Consider the following 20,063-nt stretch of genomic DNA (forward strand, 5'->3'; position numbering starts at 1 on the left):
GGAAAGAGGGTGGTCCCTGCACCTGAGACAGTCCTGGGCAGCTGACAGTACCTCCCTCCAACTTCTGCTTAAATACAGAAATCTCTCTCTTGCAGGACACTGACGACAACTCTACTAATTTGGTGATCTCAGATACCACAAAAACTAATACCATTAGATGGTCTATGAAGTAGGCAATAATCTTGTTCTGAATCAAACACTTGTGTTTCCCCATTGTTCTCAGAAGTTTTCCTAATATTTCAACACATATTCTGTAAGAGTTGGCACAAGCGAATATTTGAACTAATCACAGACTAAATAGAACAAGACAAGTTTCATGGCTTTTCTCCTCCTTAAAAACGTTGGATTGTTAGGGAAGAAACAGCAAACTCTCTACTTCAATGCAGACAACCTCTGCAAGGCAAAAAAGCCTCTAGCAGACAGACATCCTTATGTTGGATGTAGGTACTTTACATACGTATCTCTAAGCTAGTATTTTTCACCTTTTGCATGAATCTCCCCCAAGGTAGGAGTAGAAACAAATCAGTTTTACTCCTGAAGTCATAACTCATTCACTCTGCCACTGTAAGCTCTTTCCTTCTCTGCTCTGGATGCACTCACACGTACACAACACTGCCATAGTATTTACCTCCTACGCACTGGTGGGACTGGGATGCTTTGAACTCCTGAGGAGAACAGCTTAATATTACAGCCCTGCTGCTCATTAGCATCACTAACAAAGCTCTATGACTAGTAATCGACAGTGAAGGGATTTTTATGGTATTTTAGCCAAGTCTCTTCTCTGCCCTGAATTGAGCTCACAGCCCTGAAGTCTTGCAGCAGGCTCAGAGGCACTCTTTAGCAAGATGCAGTGATGTCCCGACTCGACAAATGCAATCATAATGGAAATACCAACAGGCCAAAGCTGGGAACACGCAGGCAATTTGTGGGGACAGCACGCACAAGGCAGCAAGCCAGAAAATTAGGACAATGCACACAGGGCTGGCAGGCCTCTGAACACAGTAAGGAAATTAGATGATGTGCCTCTGCTGATGAATGGCAGCATCCAACCCCCCTGCCATGGGCAGGGACACCCCACACTAGATCAGGCTGGCCAGAGCCTCGTCCAGCCTGGTCTTAAACACCTCCAGAGACAGCGCCCCAACCACCTCCCTGGATAACCTATTCCAGGGCTTCACCTCCCTGGACAACCCATTCCAGGGCTTCACCACTCTCATGGTGAAGAACTTCCTTCTCACATCCAGCCTGAATCTCCCCACCTCCAGCTTCATTCCATTCCCCCTAGTCCTATCACTACCTGAGATCCTGAGAAGTCCCTCCCCAGCCTTCCTGTAGGCCCCCTTCAGATACTGGAAGGCCACAACTAGGTCACCTCGGAGCCTTCTCTTCTGCAGACTGAACAGCCCCAACTCCTTCAGTCTGTCCTCATAGGAGAGGTGCTCCAGCCCTCTGATCATCCTCATGGCCTTTCTCTGGACACGTTCCAATATGCTCAAGCTGTTTTCCCATTACACCTTTTCTTCCTAGCAAAAGCTGTTTGGTGAAGGAAACAAAGGCAAAAGTCACATTCCCAGGTGCTTGTGCTTCTCTAAGGATCAAATGGGATGCTAGCAGAAACTCAGCTATCATATACTCTTACCTACCTTAAACCCTACTGTAAAAGCAAGGTTCATCCTTCACCTACCATCACCAAGACTGCACCTGTGAGAGTTACTAATACTACTGTTTTCATACAGAAGACAAATGGGTATTAGGACACTGAATAGCAAGCAGAACAAACCCATAAACCATAAACAGGCAGCAAAATGTGGACGACAAAAGCCAGTCAAACTGGACAAGCGGAAGTAAGTTTTCTCATAGAAGACTGAAAAGGTATTAAATAAATGTAGGCTTCACACATAAACAAGTGTTGTACTTTACAAATGATACGATAAGCCTTGGAAAGACGTTGTTGTGCAAAGTAAGATTAACTTGCAACGCTGGACAAAGTGGGGGCCAGCTCTCTATTGTCAGCTTGCTGAATTTAGTATCTGTGGAGACCTCGAGCAATAGAGAAAGCTGTGAAATAAGTGGTATCAACTACAGTGACTGAGCAAACTACAACGTTGAACACAAAGACAAGACAAAGATACCATCACCTCTGCCAGTGTAGTTTCCAGATTAGAGCTAGTTATGTACTACAGGAATAATGTTCTCACATCATCAGAAGAGCTGCAGGGAGGTGAGAACTAACAGAACTGAAGAGCAACCAACACTGGCTAATGAGGGTAGCAGGAGAAGTGCAGAGGAACGTGATGGCCTTTAACACTTGGAACAGCAAACAACACTTCCTAAATAAGCCCACATTCCATAGCTCCAGGGAAACTGAAAGCATAAATGCCACGATAGCCTGGCAAAGGCTGCAGTCCATCCCATTACTGCTCCAAAAGCAACGCTAAAGGAATTTTTAGCAGGGAAACAAACTTGACTCTGATTTGTTCTTGCCAAAAAATACATAGCCATTGGCAGACAATTATAAAAGTTACTCAAAACTATCATTGGAATGAGAAATACTGAGTTCTCCCCACAGGAGGTCCTGTTAAGAAGAGACCACAGGGAATACAGAAGCTTGTAAAAATGTTACTTCCAGCAGGGAAACATTCTCAGAGAAGAGCTTCAGCATCTGAGTATCCTTTTGTGCATAACGTGACATGTGGGGAACTTGGAGCCCCGGTGTTTCATGTGAAGAAGCAGATTGGAGATCTTGGAACTTTGAGGGCATCTTTCTTAGGTTACATGGGTCATACTTAAGCCCTGCAAAAGAAGGAAAAAAGTGAGTATCAGTTTAAGATGAAGTCAAAATAACAATTATTATGGAAAAAAGGGTCAGAATCCAAGTTCTAGACAAGTAGAAAAACTACTGTCTAGTTTTCTATTCATATTTTATGATACTGATATACAACTGGGGATGTTATTCATAGAACCATAGGATTGCTGCAGTTAGGAAGGACCTTTAATATCATCAGGTCCAACCATTATCTAATTCTGCCAAGTCTGGTGCGAAACCACTTCATCTATGTGTCTCAAACAGCTCCAGGGATGGAGATTCAACCACCTCCCTGGGGAGCCTATACAAGTGTTTAATAACCCTCTCAGTGAAGAAATTTCTTCTAATATCCAATCTGAACCTCTCCTGGTGCAACTTGAGACCATTTCTTCTTGTCCTATCACTTGTTACTAGAGAGAAGAGACCAACACCCACCTTGCTACAACCCCCTTCCAGGTAGTTGTAGAGAGCAATACAAGTCTCTCCTCAGACTCCTCCAGACTAAACGGCCACAGTTCCCTTAGCTGCTCCTTGTAAGACCCATTCCCCAGATCCTTCACCAGCTTCCCTGACCCTAGGAAACACCGGTTTAGGTCAGCCCCTGCACTTTGCTCTTTGATGTTCTAACAGTTGTATCTGTTGGAGGAAGCTTAAGTAGAGTTGTTGAAGGAAGAAGCACAAATAGTCAAGTGGAATGCCTCTAGGAAATGAAATGTCTAGCAACTGACACCTCTAAGATATACACCGACAAAATATTTTAAGAGAGCATAACAGCTAAGTCCACCACAAGGTGTCAATATGGTAGCACTAGAAACAGGATTTGCTGCTCCAAGGCTGTCTTTCAGGAGGCTGTCCCATCCACCTGCACAAATCCCATCAGCACAGTCTTGTGCACTTCTTCGTATGTCAAACGGAACCAACTTGACACCACACGTTGGAGGGCTGTGCAGCGGAGTTTTGGCTCTGCTTGGCACAAAGACAGCTCTGCCTGGGGTCTCGTGGCTAGAGGGGCACCTGTAGGCTGAAAGAAGCTCATGTACCCGCAAGATTTGGGTACTTGAATGCATCAGCTGATTCTGCCACCTGCTACTTCACACATGGAGCTGAAGCACCTCAGCTCCAGTTCTACATTTAAGCAGCCATAGAAGTGCATGTGGCAGCTCGGTCTTAGAGGCTGCAGCACTGTGTCAGACCATGCAGCAGTAAGAGCCAAACGCTTTTATTGTTCACTTGAGCAATAGGTTTCAGAAAGGGGCTAGTTCATAAAACCCACCCTTTATTCTATCTTCCCCCCCCTCCCCCTCACCTGTGATTGAGGCTAGGGCTGCCCTGGCACTGGTGGCTCAGGATTTATCTTGGCTGGGGCCCAGGCACTGCTGCCAGGCTTCCCTTTGAGGGCAGCAGCCCTGGGAAAGTCACTTGGGGTTAAGTTTAGAGTTCCAGGTTGGCACATTCTTAATGCAAGCCAAAAATAAGTGTGAATGGGGATCAATTTTATGAATTTGCTGAGCTGCCAATTATATTTTAAAGCTGAAACCTGAAACTAGGTTTGCCAGTTGAGTATCACAGCCAGCCCTTAGCCAGGAATTAATTGGAAAAACACTTTCTCTTCAAGTCCAATAGCATTGCCTTACAGGAGTTATCTCTAAAGATTTTCCAGGTGTACTTTGGACATCATTGGTCAATCTGAACACAGGATTTTAAGTAATTAAGGTGATTATCATGTATGTGTGTCGTTCAAGATTTAGGCAGACATATAACTAGTATTCCAGGCATGCAACTGTAAGGCAGCATTAAGCAGGGGTGGGAAGGAGCTTCTTCTGGAGCAATTTAAAATGCCACAATTTTCCACTGCTTTCCTTTCCTTTCTTTCTTTGCAATTCTGGGGAGGAGCATCACCACAGCTGTACAACTGCCCAAGGCCAGGTAGCTGGGTTGGGCACCCACCTCTCCATAAAACTTGAAATAAAATTCTCTGCTAGTCAGGGTGGAGGCTGGATGTGCAACACAGAACTTGCAGGCCTGAATTTACAGCTATCTGAAACCTGCTTGCAGCCTTTGTTCTAAGCTCTTTCCAGAAGCACAAATAACCCCCTTGGGTTCATCTGTCACATTACCAATGCAGCAGCAATGCTGGCTTGAAAGCAGGACCTTCTGTGACTCCTGATGGAGCCTATATTTGCTCTCAGGCTAGCAGATGATTCCCAGTGCTGTGCCACCCTTGTTTTAATTTATTCAGGTCTGATTTAAATACTGCATCGGTGATGCCCAGCTCTTGGCTTTTGGGGCTCAAAATCCAGTCATCTTTTAATGTTCTGGAGAATGCAGGTTGTCCCATATCATTGCAGAATTGCATCATAGTCATGAGGAACAACATTCCCAAAGTCACACATGCTTTCTAGCCTCTGTTGTATGTACAAGACTCTAAAACCAAGAGGCATCATCCCCACCCCTCTTGCACAACTTCCAAAGCAAATCATCCAGAGGATACAGAGTGTGTTACAAAGTATGTGTGTTACACTGCACTGATACAGAGCTGGGACCCAAAAGGCCCCATAAGCCAGGCTGCACACAAGGTTTTGCTGGAACATCCTCAGAAGTGCTGTGCCACACTTGCCTGGAAATAGAATCACAGAATCATAGAATGCACTGGTTGGAAGGGACCACTAGAGGTCATCTAGTCCAACCCCCCTGCAGGAAACAGGGACATCCGAACTGTCTCAGACAGTTGTCTCAGAGCCCTATCAAGCCTGACCTCAAATGTCTCCAGAGATGGGGCCCCCCATCACCTCCCTGGACAACCTCTTTCAGTGTTCTTCCATCCTCCCAGTAAAAAGCTTCTTTCTTCCTGACATCCAGTCTAAATCTGCCCTTCTCTAGTTTCAAACCATTGCCCCTTGTCATACTGCTATGTGCCCTTGCAAACAGTCCCTGTCCAGATTTCTTGTAGGCTTCCTTCAGATACTGGAAAGTTGCACTAAGGTTTCCCCAGAGCCTACTCTTCTCCAGGCTGAACAACCCCAACTCTCTGGCTTTGTAAGAAAGGTGCACCAGCCCTCTGATTAATTTTGTGGCCCTCCTCTGGACCCTCTCTATCAGGTCCATGTCATTCTTGTACTGAGGGGCCCAGAGCTGGACACAGTACTGCAGGTGAGGCCTCACCAGAGCAGAGCTGCTTTTGATGCAGCCCAGTATGCCATTGGCCTTCTGGGCTGCAAGTGGACATTGTTGGCTCATATCCAGCTTCTCATCCACCAGTACCCCCAAGTACTTTTCCACAGAGCTGCTCTCTGTCATATCACTCCTACCACCTCTGAGCACACTTCTCTTTCCCACAGCATCAGCAGGAAAGGATGAGCACTGCAGACAAAATTCCAAGCAAGTTCCTACCTGTGCTGTTTGCTAAGAACTGTCCCCAACCTGCTCCATTATTTGGACACTACAACTTGCCCCTTGGAGACACTGGTTTCTTCCATTGACCAGACATGGTAGCTTAGAGTGGAAACCAAGCTGCCTGTTTGTGGCCCTTGATGTTCAGTTTTCTGAGAGGCAACAGAAGTAAGGAGCTATGGCATATGTTCAAGTTCAGAAGCTGAAAAGGAAACAGTTTAACACAGTAAATAACCCTCTCAGAAATACAAACACAGCATTTCACACAGTGATGTAATGAGAAAGTGAACGTGGCTCTTTCACAAGCACCACAGACCAGATAGAACTGGTTCAGACTTCTTAATATTTAGGGGATTAAAGACATGAGAAAGTATAAATCATTCAGGTGTTAAAAAAAGAAAAAGGGGATTCTTAGGCACTATGAACAAAGTATCACTTGTATCTATTACCAGTAAGTGTATGTCTGGTTACTGTCATTTGAACACTGAAATGTGCCTTCTCTCCTATCAGATGGCAGACACACCCCTCAGTGTCCTGGGCAAAATAAAACCCTGTCAACATTCTTAAACATACCTTCATTGAGGGGGTGCGACACAGCACCTCTACCAGATGTGTTCAGTGTACAAAACGCACTTCAAAATCAGTTCTAGGTGTCTCTGTTACTTGAAGGGAAACAAGGCTTTAGTCCATGTTTCTCTTTTTCCCTTTAGCAGGGGTTTTGGAGGTGTGTTCCTTTTCAGCACTTGGTTCCCAGAGTGCATTTCTTACAAATCTAGAAGCAGCTACTCTTCAGTAGATGGCATCCAAAGTGCTGGGTAATCTGTGCTGAAAGCTGCACACAGCTGAAGGAAGAGGTCCCCACCAGTGGATCTTGACACAATTCTGAACAGAGCAGGAAACACCAGCTCATCTCCTGCCTGCTGAGGGACTAGACAGCTCTATCAGCACAATGAAGTATTGCCAGCTCAAGGCTGACTCAGCAGGTCATGTGCATTATATCAAGCTCTGTCCCATCAAATTCACTAATAGGAAAGTCAAGAAAGAATGAGAAAACATAGTTTGTGAGCTCCCTGTGTCCATAACCATGGTATAATCCCTCATGACACTGCAGCAGGTATGCCTGCCTCAGATTGGAAAGGGCTAAATGGCAGGCAAAGCAAACACTGCAAGCAGAGGCTGATTGAAAAACATCTGTGAGAGGTCAACAAGCATGTTGGCTTGTGTTACTGCTTGAGGACATGCAGAGAGAACTGTGCCTATGTCCCAAAAAATAGCAGCCCCCTTCTCAAACCACCAAATAAAACACCCAGAAATAGCCACCAGGTACTGGAAGTACACAGCTGTTTTTGTAACTACATGTGATACAGCAGGGCTTCAGGGTGGAGAATACACCAGAAAGCAACCTCTTCCAAATGCCAGCAATGGCTCCTGCTTCAGGGGATCACACCAGAGCTGCTAATGCATGACTAATAGCAGACAAAACAAGCCTCACAGCAATTCAGCTTATGCCACTTAGCCGAGGCCCTTATCCACAGCTCCTTCACTGATGTGTTTTACTCATTGGTAGTTTTGTAACTTTGGATGTAAATGCTTTTACTTCTAAAAATGAAAACAATTAGGTTACAGCAATACCATCAGATTCCAATTGTGCTGTGAAGTGAGCTGCCACCTTCCAGAGGTCTGGCTAGTCATGCAATTAAAACTCAGGAAAGAAAATGCATCTCTATCAACACTTGATAACATCTTTCTTTCCACCCCAGAAGCCCTTGCACACTAATCAGAAAATGGCAGCTGTGACCAACTGATGGGCAATGTCAAGATGAACCACTCCCTGGCACTCCTAGGGAGGGTGTGCTATTCTGATGGCACAACACAGAGTTCACAGCACATTAATAGCCCCACAGAGAATGGGAGTAACATGGAGTACAACCCTGTGAACTAGTAATGAGGACACTTCCAGCTGGGGGTGGGAGGGGTGATGCAATTCCTGCTCCCAATCATTACTAATGGGCTGTCTTAAACTCTCTCAAGATGAATTTCACATACGCAATTCACTGAGGTGAAATCACCACAGAGCAGCCTATCACCTTCTGGGGTGCTACTAGAACCTGTTAAGTGTTCTAAAATTGCAAAGTATGGTTGCAAGAGGGTGACTGATGCTTACGTGAGATCTAGATGATGATTTACATCTTGAACTAAAACATTATATGCAATAAAATCAGTAGGTTCAACCCTGGCAGAAGGATACAGGTATTCATCCAGGGAAAAAGAAGGATTAAAAGACAGGAGAGTTTCAAATAAGTGAAGGAAAATGAGAACCAACATGAAGCAATAGATAAGCAGATGGATGATATACTTTTCAACAGAATTATGTAAAACATGCCTTTGCATGTTACTTACCTCCACTTTGACCATGGCTGGGCTCTTGAAGCAGGAAGGAAGTTTCCAACCACAGCATCACACGGCTCAGCTATATGTGACAGTTATTCTGGGTGCACCTGTAAACCATGTGATTAATAAAGTATTTCTCTCCACCACCAACCTCTATAGTTGCTTCAGGAAGCACTGAGAATTGGGATGCATCACAGTTGCCTTGAAAAACTGTGAAGTCTGATTTTCAGAAAAGAGAAACGACAACAAAACTCAGTGAGTTTGGAGAGGGGACCTTGGTGACCAGGGTCGCAGGGCTAGCAGAAATGCACTCCCTGGTGAGATCTGTTGGGGCAGCTGCAGGGCCCATTAAGAAAACAACATTGAGCTTCAGCCCTTGCTAACTGGCTGTTCTGTTTCACGTAGTCAAGAGTCACAAGGCCAGAAGCGAAGCTCATAGGGCAGAGTATTGGCTGGGCAGCACAGCACTTTGCTTCCTCAGGAGTCCAGAAAGCGTAAGCAAATTAAAAGTATCAAGCTCAGCAGAAAAAAACCCCAGATTAGTAATCATTATTAAAGAAGGAAAGCTTCTGTCATGTCCCTCAGCTCAAAAAACCACTAACATGGCATTTTCTTTCTCGTGTACAGGGCAGCTGTGCCAAGGATTAGGAAGGGTTTCTAAAGCCAAGAGTTACACAGCCTTTCAATTTATTTATCCTTTTTTAACTTCAGTTCAGCAGCAGGCAAGCTGCACTGGTGTGGTGTGAAGACAGCCCCAGCTCCTGAAAACCTCAACAGCAGGGAAAACGATGGAAAGGAGGTATGCACCTCCAAATGCTTTCACAATTGCAAGGGAATTGCAGAAAGGAGAAAGGTCATCCTGCTAGTGTGGAATAGAGAGAAAAGGACCCAGGCATTTTTCTCCAAACCACCATACAAGCCTGGGACACAGCATCAAACCACACTAAGCCTTCGAGCTGAACGCCAGAGAACAGCAGCCAACATCCTCCCATTTCAGTAATTTTATCTATCAGAAAGTGACTCTTGCAGACAGAAAAGACACCTTATGATACACATAACCATACTCCTGGGCAACAGAAGAGCTCTATTGATTGGAAAGTGCAGATGACAAATGCTTCCAATTTATCTAGCAGGCTAGCAATGTGAACTGAGGTCAGTCCCCCAGAGCTGACATGACGCAGCAGCCCTGTTACCAACCTTTTATGTAGGTTTCACTGCCTGTGTTTCTAAGGTTATCTAGATTCTGAAGCTTGACCAGGGGATGCATACATCACATATTCATGCCATACACTCTAAAAGCCAAGAAGTGCACTTCTCCCTTCCTGCTAGAGTAAAATAACCTCTTCACTTTGTTGGGTTGTTTGGTTTTGTTTGTTTGTTTATAACAACAGAGATCCCTGACAAAGACAGTATGGAAATGTATAGTCATAAACCATCATCCAAGATCACAGAATGATTTTGTTTGGAAGGGACCTCTGGATATCATCTTGTCCAACCCCTCTGCTAAAGTAGGTTTGCCTAAATCAAGTTGCACAGGAGTACATCCAGGTGGGTGAACTACCCATGTTCACAATACAAAGCTTAGCCTTACTGCACAAGTTTTCTTATTCATCTTTGATAAGCAAAAGAAAACAACTCAGCAGTGAAAGTTACATCTACTTCATGCTTCAACATTTAAACCCTTGAAACAGTATCACAGTACTGCTAAGGTTGGAAGAGACCTCAAAGATCGAGTCCAACCTGTCACCACACACCTCATGACTAGACCATGGCACCAAGTGCCACGTCCAATCTCCTCTTGAACACCTCCAGGGATGGTGACTCCACCACCTCCCTGGGCAACCCGTTCCAATGACGAATCACTCGCTCGGTGAAGAACTTGCTCCTCACCTCGAGCCTAAACTTCCCCTGGAAAAACACTACCCTTTAAAAACATGCAGTGGTGACACAACAACATACTGGTATCAACTTGCAGGAAGAGATAATGATATAGATGACCTGATATACAGGAAGAACACAAAATCCCTGAAGGTGAAGAGCTGTGGGACAGATGACACTGGAGATGCCATTTCTCTTGTCCCGCTATTCCAGATCAGCCACTGCAATACTGCCTGCCTCATACACTCTCATACTGACGTGCTGATGGCTCTGCAGAGCTAGCTGTAGCTAGGATGTAAACTTTTTTTTTTCCCTTTAGAAAATAAAAGCCCAAATGTGAGGAACAGCTCAATTACACAATTGATAGGACAAGCAAAATTCCATTTTACCTATTTCCCCAAACATGTTTTTTCCACCCCATGGCTGATTGGAGTTTATTTGCTTTTCAAATACACAGCCCTCCTCACATACAGTCAGTTAAGGCACTCCAGTTGCTCAGCCTGTGTTAAGGAATGTATTTTGCTGGATCTGCAGTTCATCTGTTTATAGATGCTTCCCCAAGGGGTTCTACATGGCATCACTATGCCTCAGGAAAGCCCGAGCCCACACAGCAAATGTCTGCCTTGACAGGGTCAAAGAGGGAAAGATGTGTCCAGGAACACTCCACAACTCATAGCACTACAATATACATAGCACCAAAATACAGTTTAACCATATTAACCCTTAAACTGTGCCTCCATTAACAGTACACAAACTACAGCATCTATTACCTTGAACAAAGTGGGCACTCATTTTTAATTATAAAAATATTGTTAAGATCATAAACCTTAGCTTAGCCTGGAGGAGACTCAGGGGTGACCTTACCACTCTCTACAACTACCTGAAGGGATGTTGTAGACAGGCAGATGTTGGTCTCTTCTCCCAGGCAGCCAGTACCAGAACAAGAGGACACAGTCTCAGGCTGCGCCAGGGGAGGTTCAGGTTGGATGTTAGGAAGAAGTTCTATACAGAAAGAGTGATTGCCCATTGGAATGGGCTGCCCGGGGAGGTGGTGGAGCCGCCGTCATTGGAGGTGTTCAGGAGGAGACTTGATGGGGTGCTTGGTGCCATGGGTTAGCTGTTTGGGTGGGTTGGATTGGTTGATGGGTTGGACACGATGATCTTGAAGGTCTCTTCCAACCTGGTTTGGTTTATTCTAAATAAATAAACCCTTATAGCACAAAGTGAAAAAGTACTGTGTGTAGCTTAGTACTTTATGAGTATGTGAATGGTTCCCTGGTCACAATCTTGTCAGTGCCACTTTGTGGAAAACATTCTTTACACTCAGTAAGAATTAACTAGAATAACACATGGGAAGAAAGACAAGCTTCAACAAAACAAAGGCTTCAATAACATCTCTGGTGGTAAGAAATCAGCCTACTTTTAATATAGTTAATGCCTGCTGTTGAGTATTCTGCTGCTCCACAGATTGGAAAAAGCAAACAAATCACAAAACCAAATCTTAGAATATTTTTTTTTAATTTTTATAAATAACTTATCTGTTACAAAGGCAGTTTACCCAGCTAAATCACAAAACCATCAACTCGAGATATCCAAATTAGGTTTTATTAATAAACAGGTAAAAACTGATTTGTCAATCTTCACATAGAACTGCAGATGAAGCTAAAAAATAAGGCCTCATTTTATAAACAAGATGCATTGGATGCAAGTGCTTTGGGTCTACTGCCTAATTACCTGGGATTGGCATTTTCTTCCCACATTAAAAAAAATGCAAAGCCTTCAAAACAAAGGCCTCTGTGCATTCACATAGATCACTTGTAAAACTCCTAATAAAAAACACGTGTCCACTGGCAAATGTTTACAGTGGGTGACAGTCAACTTTGTCTCTTGCTACATTGTTAGCACTCCCTTCAGCCTCACACTAAGTGCTGCTACGTAATTCTTTGCGTGCCATCTTTCATGCATACCGTACTGGAATTCCGTTTCCTCGATCTTGGTTACATACATCATGTGAGTATTTTCCTTAAAAAACATAGATCATCGAAATAAAGAGATGCTTGAGGTTGCTTCAGTGTTCAAGTCTGTCTGATTTCTCTTTTCCAGCCTTTATTTCAGTTGTCCTAAATGCTGCTATCCTTGTTTCCTATAAATATGAGACTTCATCACAAAGTCAGGTTTAGAAACCGGCTGCCAAAACAGGAAAGCATTTAAAGTCCTTGAACAAAGCTGCATGATGCTGCTGCTGTTGATTTTGGCACTGTATGTACTTCCCCAACGAATCTCTCTTCAGGAGTCTGCAAGATACCCAGCAGATGAAGCAAGCTTAAATCGGATGCTGATCTGTTGGTGGGTTGAAAGCTTCTCAGTATAAAGTTTCCTCACGCCAGACAAAATGCTACTTTGTGTCACCCACCGTAAAACTCAGTGTACGGAGTGAACTATATGCATAACTCTTTCAATTTTTCCTGCATTTTTACCATGCTGCATCTGCAGGCCTTCACAGATCATCAGCATTTACAAGAGCAATGTACAGAATGAACAGAGGAAAGCTATTTTGTGCATAGTTTCTTATTAATGCTCTTATTTTAAGGCATTGCTTCTTTCAGACAAAAGCTTAAAAAAAGGGACATGATCGTGCTTAATCACTTAAAAGGGAAAAAAAAAGAAAGTTAACAAAAAGACTATTATTCTATACATACAGAAGTACAAGAAAATAATAAAGGTGAAGAAAAGAAATCACTTAAAGCAGGCTCTAGAGCTATGTACAGTAGGAAACGCTTTGGGGTATTTCACTGTGTGTATTGTACAGACAACGCATGCAGTTTTTCCTTTTCATCTTTAGTGATTGTACTGATTTCTGGCTTCACAGAGATGTTTTTAGGGAAGACAAGGCAAAAAGTACCACTGATTTGTAAAGTTCTTCCCTTTATAGAAGGCACTATCTGGCAGCAAACAGTTCAAACAGTTCAACCTTTTTCCTTTTAGATCTCCTATGTGCATGTAGTGTTTCACTGAAAGCTCTGAAAACAAAAACGCTAGCACTCTATTCCTTTCCCCTGTCAAAATTCAGTAGTGACACTGGGGCAGAGAAGAAGGCGGGCAACACCCAAGCACTGAACATGGTGTGTGTTACTGGGATACTGGTAATACTGTACATGGTTTAGGCAGCTGGCAACTGAGTCTTTCAGCAGATTACCTTTCAGCCGATCAATTTCAACTGCCTGTGACACAACACTGAGGTATTACTAGCTCTGTGGGCTGACATTTAACATTAGAAAAATACCATCACAAAATCCTAAGCATAAAGGCTTTTTTGCCCCTCAATGACTGGATAGTTCCTGGTACATTTGCTATGGTTTAACAAAAGGAAATGGGCCTGTTGGCTCAGAAATGCCTGGGCATTTCACACTGTTCACAGCGATTTAAGGCTGGATGATTTAAGAAAGTACAGGCAGTACAACTCCACTGAGCTCCCTCATCTTCATCTGTGTCCGGAACAGTCTTTGGTGCTTTCACAATGGACCTCTGATCTGTGACATGAAAGAGATAAGATAAACAGTTACTAATCAAGAAAAGCATGGAAAGAATTTTGAGATTATGTTTTTCAGTAACTGAGAGCTGTATCTTGCTCATCTGAGAACAGCAGAGTCATTACAAGTGACAGAGCTTTCTACCACCCCCTTGACTACGGCTTGATTGTAAGTTAGCCAAATGGCACAAGGTGAAACTACAAAAAGCAAATTTCCCATCCTTTCCTTCTGCTTTCTTCCCTTTTGGCCTCAGTTCAAAGTTGTTTCATGAAAAGGAGATAAAGTTTAGAAATTAATCGGCACAGCAAATACACGTAAGGTTTAGACATCTGAGGTTATGGCGAAGTCTAAAATTCATCCTGGCAAGAAATGAATGCTCTCTAACCTTCTGACATGTTTAGTATTTTGACCCTAAAATGACTACCAGCAATTCTTTCTCAAAACAGATAAGCAGACACATGAAAGAATACTGAATAATTCTAGCCCTGTCATAGTATAGACTAGTCCTCCCAAGGATACAAGTGCATCTTTTTGCATGTTGTGTTGGACAACAACCTTCAGCTATTATAAAGAGAAAAGATGAAGAGATCATGAACAAGATGAAAGGAGAAGAGAATGGTATCTTGAGTTAAGGGTTTCCAGATCAGGTAATTGCAGTGAAGTCTTCTAGTCTTTCATTTCAACCAAAAAACACGTCATTAGCAACTAGCCAACTGCAACTGCTGCAAAATGACAGCAACAGCTTCAGGAATTAGAATCACAGCTGCAAAAAGAATTATTTTTCATTCTTTTCTTAACAGTGATAAATCTGGCTTAAGTTACAGTCGACATTATAGTTAAATGGAAATTTAAAATGATCTGGGAATTAAAGACAATGGAGAACTAAGATATAATAGTCATGCTTCTTAAAGAGAAAGAGAAAAGCATGAAAGGACCTTCAGAGGCTTGAAAACCAGCCAGGGTTAACTTGATATTTCAAGATAGGCTGTATCAAATTATGGAATGCATGTATTTGTGAGTTCCTAGAAGACAAATCAATGTAAATGTTAACTAGTCACAAAAAAATCTGTATTAATTTTCTTTGTTGATAGTTCAGCTCTTATTTACTGTAATGAGAACTTGCTAGTTTCTTCATGGTTCACTGGTAAAATAGGTCAAATAGGACCATGCATGGATTTACCTTGACTCGGTATTTTCACTAACAGCTTGGATAATTAAGGACAAAAACCAAAGCAACCAACAAAAAAAACACCTTATAAAGCATGAAGAACAGTATCAGTTTGGAGGTGCTACAAACAGAATGATGGGCAAAAAAATAATATATCCAAGTCATCTCGATAACTTTGCAATACGAAATGGTCAGAAATCCCAAGATGAGATTCTGTAACAACCACATACAGATGTATGTTGTCTGGAGAATGTCCTGAACAGCAAGAGTTCAGAGAAACAGAGTATTATCTGTTTCATCTGGTGGTCTGCCTCTAGGTCGTAGTATGACACTACCACACATGAGTTAATTTCATTCTCTGCTTTATGTAACACACAAGAGGCAAACCATTCTATTTTGTCTGACATCTGATTAGGAAAACAAATAAAATAAGTAATGTGCAAAACTTCAGTGATAAGCAGGATGTTCAAGACTGACTAATAAATTCAGCAATACTGATTGCCCTTTTGGGCAGTAATCCTTTCCTCTTCAACTACCTAAAACAGTATTTAACAACAGTCAGAAGCAGCTTGTAGGTACTGTTGTCACAATTTGTAATATAAATTTTACAGTAGCCAACAAGTCTAGTCAAGATTAAGAAAGCCTGAGTTATTGTAACATGTAAATAAATCTACTCTTCACCAGGGACAATGATGAAGTGATCTAAGCAAGTTTCAGACTCCAAGCACTGTATCTCATACTTAAAGACAGAAGTTTCCATGTACTTAAACTGCCTCCCAAATTATTATCCTTCTTCAGACACATTCCATTTAATATATTTCTCTTTCCTTAACATATGAATGGGGAAGAAGTGAGAGGAAACAGAAGAAAATTTACTGCCAACACAAATCAAATGCAAGGTTTGCATGCTTTGGAAGTAATCTATTTTATAATTACCAGTTAAACTACATTCATAGAAAATAACTGGCTATCAGATACAAACCAGTAATGAAATTAATTTATTAACAAATTGAAAGTATTAAATCCACTCAACAAAGTATTAATATCAATAAAGCAATAAAGTATTAAATCCATATTGTACCAGTACAGTACCTTTGGGTTTTGGTGGCACCGGACCAAGAAATCCAATATTATCGTAAAAATTATGGATAGCGCTGGGATTAAAATGTGGTCCTAAAAATAAATTAAAAAGAAAAAAGTGCAGCAGTTTAAAAATCCCAAACAACTTGGCCAGGAAAACATATCAGGTTTTTTTGTTTTTTTGCAGGAATTCTGAAACAGTACCATTATTCAACTATTGTCTGGTCTATTAAGGTGTCAATAGAGACCTAGGTGAGATATTAGTTATGTCAACAACATCCTTTAAGAAATCTACTGTCCAAAATGTGTACAAAGTAAATTCAGAAACAGAATCCAGCACACCAAACTTCCCACATTTTTTCTGCCACTCTTCAATACCTACAGCATATTATTAGTAAATTTTACCTGAGTATTTTTTTTCTATTGTACCTGTATTGAAAAATGTGCTATCTACTGTGCGGTATATTACATAGGCTTAGATTTAATACTTAGAGGAACTCTTAATCCCAATTTACTATAATAAACAGATGGAAAAATCACATGCAATTTGAATATTCAAGGTAAAAGTTTTAGTGCAGCCTTAATTCGGTGCACTTGTCTCCTTTTCTCTTTATGTGCAAGTACTTTGCCTGAATGAGACCTGCCGTGGCTCAGGACTGATCTAACTGCTCTTTGCTGCTTGAAGTGGAAAGCATTACTCCCTTCCCCCTCACTACTTCAGTTCTCCCTTCCCATGCCTCTCCCTCACATCAGCTGCAGCAAGCTTTTCCAGGAATGCAACATCTTTTGCTTGGCTAGTGAGCAAGATCATCTCTGCAAGGGTCTAAAAAGCTAATAGAGAGCCAGAGCACAGTTAAGTCGCAAGGACAGGGAAGCAGGAAAAGAAATGGACCTCTTGTTGGCAGCTCTTGAACTGGCTCAGCTGTCTCATACTTTCACCCTCATAACCAAAGGCTGTGTCTCTGCAGACAAGGAAAGTGGAAAAAGGAGAACACATTTGAAATTACAACTGCTAACTTGAGAGGCTGAGTAAAAGACAGAAGTGGAAGACAAAGAGATGGACACCTAGGTATGGCTATACCATTCAGAAAAATGATTTTCTTCCTTCTTTGATACTCAACCAAATTCCCCCCCCCCAGTATTTATTAAATAAATGGCATCACAACTTTCTCTTTTCTGAGCCAAGTATGAGACAGGAATAACTGTGGGATTAGGAAAAGCCAAACCAACAGGCTTAGAGGACAATTGCTTCCATGGTTTCACCTAAACTAATGGGATGACTCTGCAAATTGTGTGTATACCCATAATTTATAACACAGATGCTTTTGATACATGCAGTGGGAAAAATATACAAATAATCAACATTTACAGTGGTTGATGTACTAAGACATACTGTACCTCTTGCTTGAAAAAGATCAATCTCTTTGGTTAGGCAATCTATGTCTATCTGCAGCTGTCTGTTAGAACTTCTTAACTGCTGCATTTCTTCCAGCTGAAAAAATAAATCTGCCTGTTAGACTAAATTTTACCATTTTATTATCAGTTGCCATTCACACATAGGTAGACAGCATTTAATTATTTCAGATGTGAAGATAAAATAATTTCCCCTTTCTTTTAATCCAAGCATAATTTTACAAAAGGATTAGCCCTACTGAATTCTTCCCTCTCTCCTTAGACTTCAGATCTGACTAAACAACTCTGGATTGTAGCCAGGACACAGCCAATGGTGCACCAGATTAATGACTGATCTGGCACTGAAAACTGGCATGTTACTCCGGTTTTTAATCATGGATGGAGATTGAAAAACGCTTTGCGTGGGAAGTGGTATAAGTTGTAGTCTGGAAAGTAGGTTATCATGCCTTTAATCATCTGGAAGGAATACCAGGTCAAACCTTTTGCAACTGCCCTTAACAGCAACACTTCACAAAGCAATTAGTGAACCGAAAGGTGATGGTTAAATAGTGCGTATTTGGTTTTTACTCTAAACTACATTGTTTACCAGTTTAATTGGAGCTCTACTGCCTGTCACTAGTATATTGTCAATACATAAGCAACTGTTCCTCGAATTCATTGTGAAAGACCACAATTGTGATTGAGATTTATAACCTAGAAGTTTCAACTTACTGATGGAATTTGGGAAACAGAATTCGACCTTTTCAGGCGCCTTCGTGTTAGATTATTCTCCATTTCATTGACCTCTGATTTTAGTTTATCCAACTTTTTCTTTTGAATCTCAAGTTCTCGCTGAAGTCGCTCCATCCTGGCCTTCTGGTGTACCAGTAAAGCTGCAATATATAAAGTCCCATTTTACCTATTCTTATTATCCTTCGCATGGCAACAGCAGATAAAGATGAAAGTTTGTATATTTTTTTGGTAATACAGATGAAAACACTGCGACAGATCGCTTTTCCATTCTCAAGAAGATTCCTGCCACAAACCAGGAAAGTGGCAGTTTTTTGAAACCAGCACAAATTAATTACAGACAGCAACAAAACACAATGAAAAAGTCATACAATGCAACAGATAACCATGCAAAATTTAGGTGTAATTTGCAACTACGTTTTTCAAGAACCCAACCAATCTACAGGAACTACTACCAGAAACCAACAGCAAGTGTTCCCTTGCATTGTATTCAGCCCAACCACTGTAGAACAGGTAGTACAAAGATGATTTCATCTTTGTGGCTGCAATACAGAGCACTATATATGCTAGACAGACATCACAACTTTTACTTCTATTGCTGCTTGGATTGGAATATAATCCGGTGTTCTTGTCATAGAAGACAACACCAGAGGACACAAGAGGACAGAGTCTCAAGCTGTGCAGGGGAAAATTTAGACTTGGTCTTAGAAAGAAGTTCTTCCCAGAAAGAGAGATTGGCCATTAGAATGGGCTGTCCAGGGAGGTCGTGGGGTTGATTTCCCTGGAGGTATGTAAGAAGAGACTGGATGAGGCACTCAGTGCCATGGTCTAGTTGATTAGACAAGGTTGGGTGATAGGTTGGACTTGATGATCTTGGAGGTCTCTTCCAACCTGATTGATTCTGTAAACTTCTGTAAATTCAGATGAAGCCAATACAGAAAATATTACAAGCAACACCGCTGGCAAACACCAGTTTATATACTATAAATAAATGTGTGTGTATATATATATATGATAGCCTCTTCACTGCCTTGGTATCACCAATGAGACAAGTCATTGAAGCCCAGTGCAGCAACAGTGTGCTTTACTGGTCAGATTCTGAGCTCTTCAGACCTGTCAAACTATGGATGGAGGATGCTAGTGAGCAGGCAGTATGGTAAGTGAAGAGCATCTCCAGGACACATAGTATGGCATATACTCAAGAGTAAGACTATGAGCAAGACTGCATTTCTAGAAGACTTTGCCCTGCCCTCTCTCTTTTTAAAAGCTACTTTTGTAATGGGAAATAACTCAAACTTCTCATTTAAATGTTCTCCTACTTCTGTGGTTTAGATATTAAGCTATCATTACAGAACCATACAAGGAGTGGAAGACACTGATGAATGCCCACAGCACTATTACATGCTCTTCATTTTCACATCATTTACCAGACACAAGTCATTTATTTTCCTAGTCACTTTATGATTATCATTATATAACTTCAAATCCCGACTGATTTCAAACATTACAAAATCACAATTACAATTAAAGGAGACTCACTTCATATTACTATGCTGAACTACTATTAAAAATAACTAGGATAAAGGACTGGCAAGACATTGGTTTAAGTGACAGATTTCACATGTAATTTGGTAATTTTGCTTAAACATCAATGTGGCAGCTGCAGAAAAAATGGGTT

At 41.8% G+C, this 20,063-nt stretch overlaps 1 protein-coding gene across 1 annotated transcript in view; it reads right to left on the reverse strand.

Annotated features, from left to right (window-relative positions):
* Positions 1-11,966: 11,966 nt before the first annotated feature.
* The window catches only part of TAB2 (TGF-beta activated kinase 1 (MAP3K7) binding protein 2), a 69,752-nt gene continuing 61,655 nt past the window's right edge, over positions 11,967-20,063 (reverse strand). Inside the window, exons 4-7 of the mRNA XM_068152234.1 lie at positions 18,368-18,528; positions 17,642-17,735; positions 16,256-16,336; positions 11,967-13,995 (exon numbers count right to left, since the gene is read on the reverse strand). Coding sequence (XP_068008335.1) covers positions 13,850-13,995; positions 16,256-16,336; positions 17,642-17,735; positions 18,368-18,528 — 482 coding nt within the window. The 3' untranslated portion in view covers positions 11,967-13,849. The remainder of the gene's footprint in view (positions 13,996-16,255; positions 16,337-17,641; positions 17,736-18,367; positions 18,529-20,063) is intronic.

Source organism: Melanerpes formicivorus, unplaced genomic scaffold (genome assembly GCF_026170545.1).
Source record: "Melanerpes formicivorus ecotype bairdi unplaced genomic scaffold, bMelFor1.0.p_v2 SCAF_2, whole genome shotgun sequence".
Lineage (NCBI taxonomy): Eukaryota > Metazoa > Chordata > Aves > Piciformes > Picidae > Melanerpes > Melanerpes formicivorus.